Source organism: Xiphias gladius, chromosome 10, assembly GCF_016859285.1.
Source record: "Xiphias gladius isolate SHS-SW01 ecotype Sanya breed wild chromosome 10, ASM1685928v1, whole genome shotgun sequence".
Taxonomy (NCBI): domain Eukaryota; kingdom Metazoa; phylum Chordata; class Actinopteri; order Istiophoriformes; family Xiphiidae; genus Xiphias; species Xiphias gladius.
In genome coordinates this window covers 24090653-24095146 of record NC_053409.1, presented here as the reverse complement: position 1 = coordinate 24095146, position 4494 = coordinate 24090653, and the positions used below count along the sequence as shown (strand labels likewise).

At 48.3% G+C, this 4494-nt stretch overlaps 1 protein-coding gene across 1 annotated transcript; it reads right to left on the bottom strand.

Moving 5' to 3' along the window:
* Nucleotides 1-417: 417 nt before the first annotated feature.
* si:dkey-177p2.6 (uncharacterized protein LOC568712 homolog) lies at nt 418-4098 on the bottom strand. Its single transcript, XM_040137133.1, has 2 exons — nt 3971-4098; nt 418-2323 (listed from the first exon to the last, which is right to left on the bottom strand). Exon 2 carries the CDS (start codon nt 2317-2319, stop codon nt 1531-1533), a length of 789 nt encoding a protein of 262 aa, XP_039993067.1. The 5' UTR covers nt 2320-2323; nt 3971-4098; the 3' UTR covers nt 418-1530.
* Nucleotides 4099-4494: the final 396 nt, after the last annotated feature.

The window sequence follows — 4494 nt, the reverse complement described above, 5'->3', positions numbered from 1 at the left end:
CGGCAGCCGATACACTGACAGGCCATGAAGAAGAATCTAAATAAGTTACACTCACACCCCAAACATCAGACTCTACATACAAAGCACAGGAAATATCTGCTGCAGTTTGCGGTTCATTTTTTTTTCATTCATAAATAAGAATAATATTAGATAAAGGCATTCGAACAAGTTAAACGTCTGACCCTTTCTCTATCAGACCGAGATGTCATCCCATTTTCCCGCTTCTTGCCATACGACACGAGCATGTGGCGTTTCATCTCCGTGGGATCGGAGGCTTGCGTCTTTGGCTAGTAAATCCCCGAATTCGGTGCCCACGCTCTCTGTTTCACCGGCACCCCGGTCACCCCGGTCCGCCCTCTGACCACTGGACGACCGCAGCCACCGAGAGTTTTTGGCTGACGTCCGTTTCTGCTTCAAAGATCCGTATGTGGTGCGATAAAAGCCATTCAGCCACAACGCTGAGCGGAAACCCAGGCCTTTGCCCCCCCCCCGGACTGGCTGAGGCACCCCTTCTCGAGTAATTGAAGGGATTTCAATTAATAAATAATCAACCCAGGTCTGATTGAACAGGCTGAGTGACGCAGCTCAGGTTCCTTGTTCCCGAGCAGTGGATTCAGTCAGAGAGCTGCCGTCGCTGCCGCTTGATAAGAACGAGAGCGGAGAGTGGCTTAAACACTTGAGAAAATTTAAGGTTCCAGCTGCATTACCAGTTTTACTGAATTCAGGAAAATCCACCTTTGACACTCTTTACACTGTTACATGACATCAGGTTGTGATGTCCAGTCCCGTCCCCATTACAACACTTGGCTCACAGGTGTTGCAATAATCTTCTGGTGTACCGATTTTGTATAGACATGGCCTATCCACTGTCACTGCCGAGTATTAACCGATAACTCAAGAGACAACCTGGTTTTCCGCTGGTTTTCCCCGATCTGCTTCCACAATCTGCCTCGCTGCCTGTTGTACATCTGATCGCCGTGAAGCCGCAACCAAAAAATCTGCCAGTTAATTTCTTGAATAACTGATTCATCGGTCGGTCTATAAAATGTCAGAAAGTAGTTTGTTGGAAGTATCTCGTTGTGCTTTTACATCACCTACAGTATGTGTGGTCAGTTAAACCCTGGAGTGAAAAACAGTGCGGCGGCGTTTTAAAGTGGAGGTTTTCCTAATATCATGAGACATTTCAAACTGGATTCTTCATATAACACAAATAAATATTTCATGTCTAATTCGAGGCACCAGCTCAGGTACATAACTCGAGGCGCTGGATGGTTCCTCATGAATCAGGTACTGTACGTGCATAAGAATTCCTGTTTTATCCTCAAACTGGCCGAAGTTTAAAACCGATTTTCAACCAAAATGTCAGATGGAGCCTTAAAATATCCAAGGTCACGGTAAAGTTCATCGACCCTCTAATCAGTCTGTGTCCCCCGTCTCTGCTGCCAACGCCCTCAGTCAAAGTAGCTGCTTTCAGATTCCAAATCCTCGATTAACCAAGTGTAGTAGATGTTCGCGGGTTTGTCTTGGTGATCAGGACTTCACCAGAATCTCCATGATGTGGTCCAGCTCGTTGAGGTCCATTAGACACGACTGAAGGCTCCCAGGTGAGCCGTGGCCGGGAGGGCGCATTTTCACATCCTCATCCGCCCAGAGCGACACGCTGACGGGCCACAAAGGGCCCGACCCCCAGGCGGAAGGCAGATCCGAAGTCTCGTACATCGATGTGTCAATGTCCTCAAAGATGTCGTCCAGGGCGAGGTCGCTGAGGTAGCCCATGGCATTTACTGCATCACTGAAAGCGTTGATCGCGGGCGGCGATTTCTGCTGGTCAGGCGAGCTGTTGGCCTCCTGAGAGGGGAATTCAGGGGACGGCGGCGGAGACAGAGACAGGCTGTCCCCGTCGCCCTCTGCACACCCGGGGCATGTAACCGGCATGTCCTCCCTGAAGTCATCCCTGAGAAGACAGGAGTCAGGGTGGACGCCATTGAGGAGCACGTCCGGGCTGCAGGCTCCAGCCCCGTCGCTCCGCATGTCCTCCTGGATCTGCCTGAGCGTGTTGATGAGAAGCACGGAGCGACGGAGGCTGAGCTCCATCCCGGCCTGGTAGCGCTGGAGCTTCTCCAGGCAGAGGCCGAGCACCACCTGACGCTGCTGCAGGTAGTTCATTTCGGACCTGGACGGACCCGCAAGGAGCTCGCCCTCCTCCTCCCTGTCCTCCTCCCCATTCTGCTCCCTTTCCTCCGTCACTGCACCGGGGACCACCTCAGCCTCCAGCTCCTCCAAGCAGCTCCGCTTTCGCTTCACGCCGCGACCCAACATGGACCTTGATCAACGGATAAAGAGTTCACCAGTTACGTGTCTGACCAATATGCAGTTTGAGAACTGATACAGTAATTGATGTCTCAGTTTTCTTTATCTTCATCGTGTGTTTGTTTATTTCTGTATTTTGTGTGTGCGGAAGCCTTTGTACGTGTAGTGTCGAGCTGCAACGATTAGCCGATTAATCGATCACCCGATCGACAGAAAATTAATCGGCGACTATTTCGATAGCTGATTAATCACCTTCCAGTCATTTTTCAAGCAAAAATTCCAAACGTTTGCCAGGAAAAGCTTCTTAAATGTGATAATGTCCAGCTTTTCGTTGTCCTATCTCATCATAAACTGAATTTTTTTTTTGGTGTTGGAACTGTGAATAAAAAAAGCGATTTGATTACATCATCTTTGGCTCTGGGAAACTGTAGCAGGCTCCTTTCACTCATTAGCTGTCATTTTATAGACATTTTATACCAATCGGTTAATTAATTAAGAAAATAATAAGTAGATTAATTGATAATGACGATAACGGTTTGTTGCCGCCCAAATATACTGTCACAGTAACTACGTTTGACTTTGTTGTGACGGACTATGTGTGTGTGCAGGTATCTAAAATGATGCACACGCTGTATATGATGTGCGTAACACTTGTGAAAAGGTTTTTTCATCGTGATCTTGGTATCGACCCTTGGGAGACGAGTCCTGAGCCAGAAGAGATACAAATAAACCGACTAACAAACAGAAGACAAAGAAAACCAGAGAAATCTTTGCCCAAAAATGCTTCGAGCAATCGACTGATAATAAGAAAAAAAATGTTGCCGATTGATTTTCTATAGGTCGATTAACTGATTCATCGACTAATCGTCTCTGCTCTGAGAGACACGGGCACCTGCGATTTGAGAAGTCACTGGCGGATAACCGGCCAGTAAATGGGATAAATAAATGGGAAACCAACTTTGAAACCGGTGGCCGAGACCAGGCGACTAGTTTTTTTTTTTTGGCCTTGTGGTAAACCTTGCATCCAGTTTATGTAAGAGCACCAACCAATCCCCTTCACTTTCGTTTCAACAGCTCCAAAAAAAAAGGAAAGAAAAAAAAAGTAGTAGTAGTACTGACATAAAAAAAAAAAACAACAACACAATTACAGACAAATATTGAATAAACTGCACAAGTTTACAGGGTGGACGTGTGAGTTTTCCCCTTTTAGACATTGGACAAGTGAACATTTTAACTGCCATGACTCACTGCCGGACACCTCTGCAGCCTGAGAGACTTCACTCATCCATACAGACCACGGCTCGGTTACCTACCGATCACTGTCTCTCAGAAGTGGGTACACGTGAAACCCCGTCTGATGAGAGTTTGACCCCAATGTGATATAAGAGACAGCAATAAAGAAAGGAAATCTGGGACTAAAGAACTCGGTCCTGCAAGTTTCTCTCTTTCAACTCGTGAGGAAAAGAGAACAATTTCACTCTATCGTACTTATTTTGCCCAGGACCCCCGAGAACAACCCCCTAACCCCCTTAACTGTCCCCGGACTTGACTAGGAAGACACAAGCCCCGTTTAAACCAAGTTTAAGGGGGAAACTTAAAAGAAATTTTAAGAGGAGAATAATAAAAAAAAATAAAAAAATAAAGCAGTTTAAAAACCAACCTTACGTGCCCTTGGAAAGTGTCATGAGGTGTGGAAATCCGTCGTGTTTTCGGCCCTGGTCGTTCCGTCGCCGCGTTCCTTCGCTATCGAGCCCCAGGAATATGAGGAATGTACAGTCAGTCGGTCCACGGCAGCGGGTGGGGGGGGGGCACCGGAGCTCGGGGCCCGGCTGTGATTGGTAGACTCGCCCGCTGATCGGGCCCCCGCCTCCGCCACTCACGGGGCAGCGAATGTGCGGCCGTCCGCTGCCGCCGCGTTCAGGTGCGGCTCGTAAAAAAAAAGAAAAAAAAGAAACGCCAGCCACCCCGGAGCACACGTGAGCGGCAGAAGCGCTCAGTACGATCGGGCAGATGAGGGTTCTGGGCCGCGATGACCAACCGGGCAAAGTTGGCAGCTACCGCAGAACCTCCGGGGCTCCCAGAAGCCACGCGTTTAGTCGGAATCAAGGGGGTCTACATTGTTGGATTAATCGCAAATTTTGCACCACTGATGTAGAGAATCAGCCGTGATGGGTCCTCAATCTC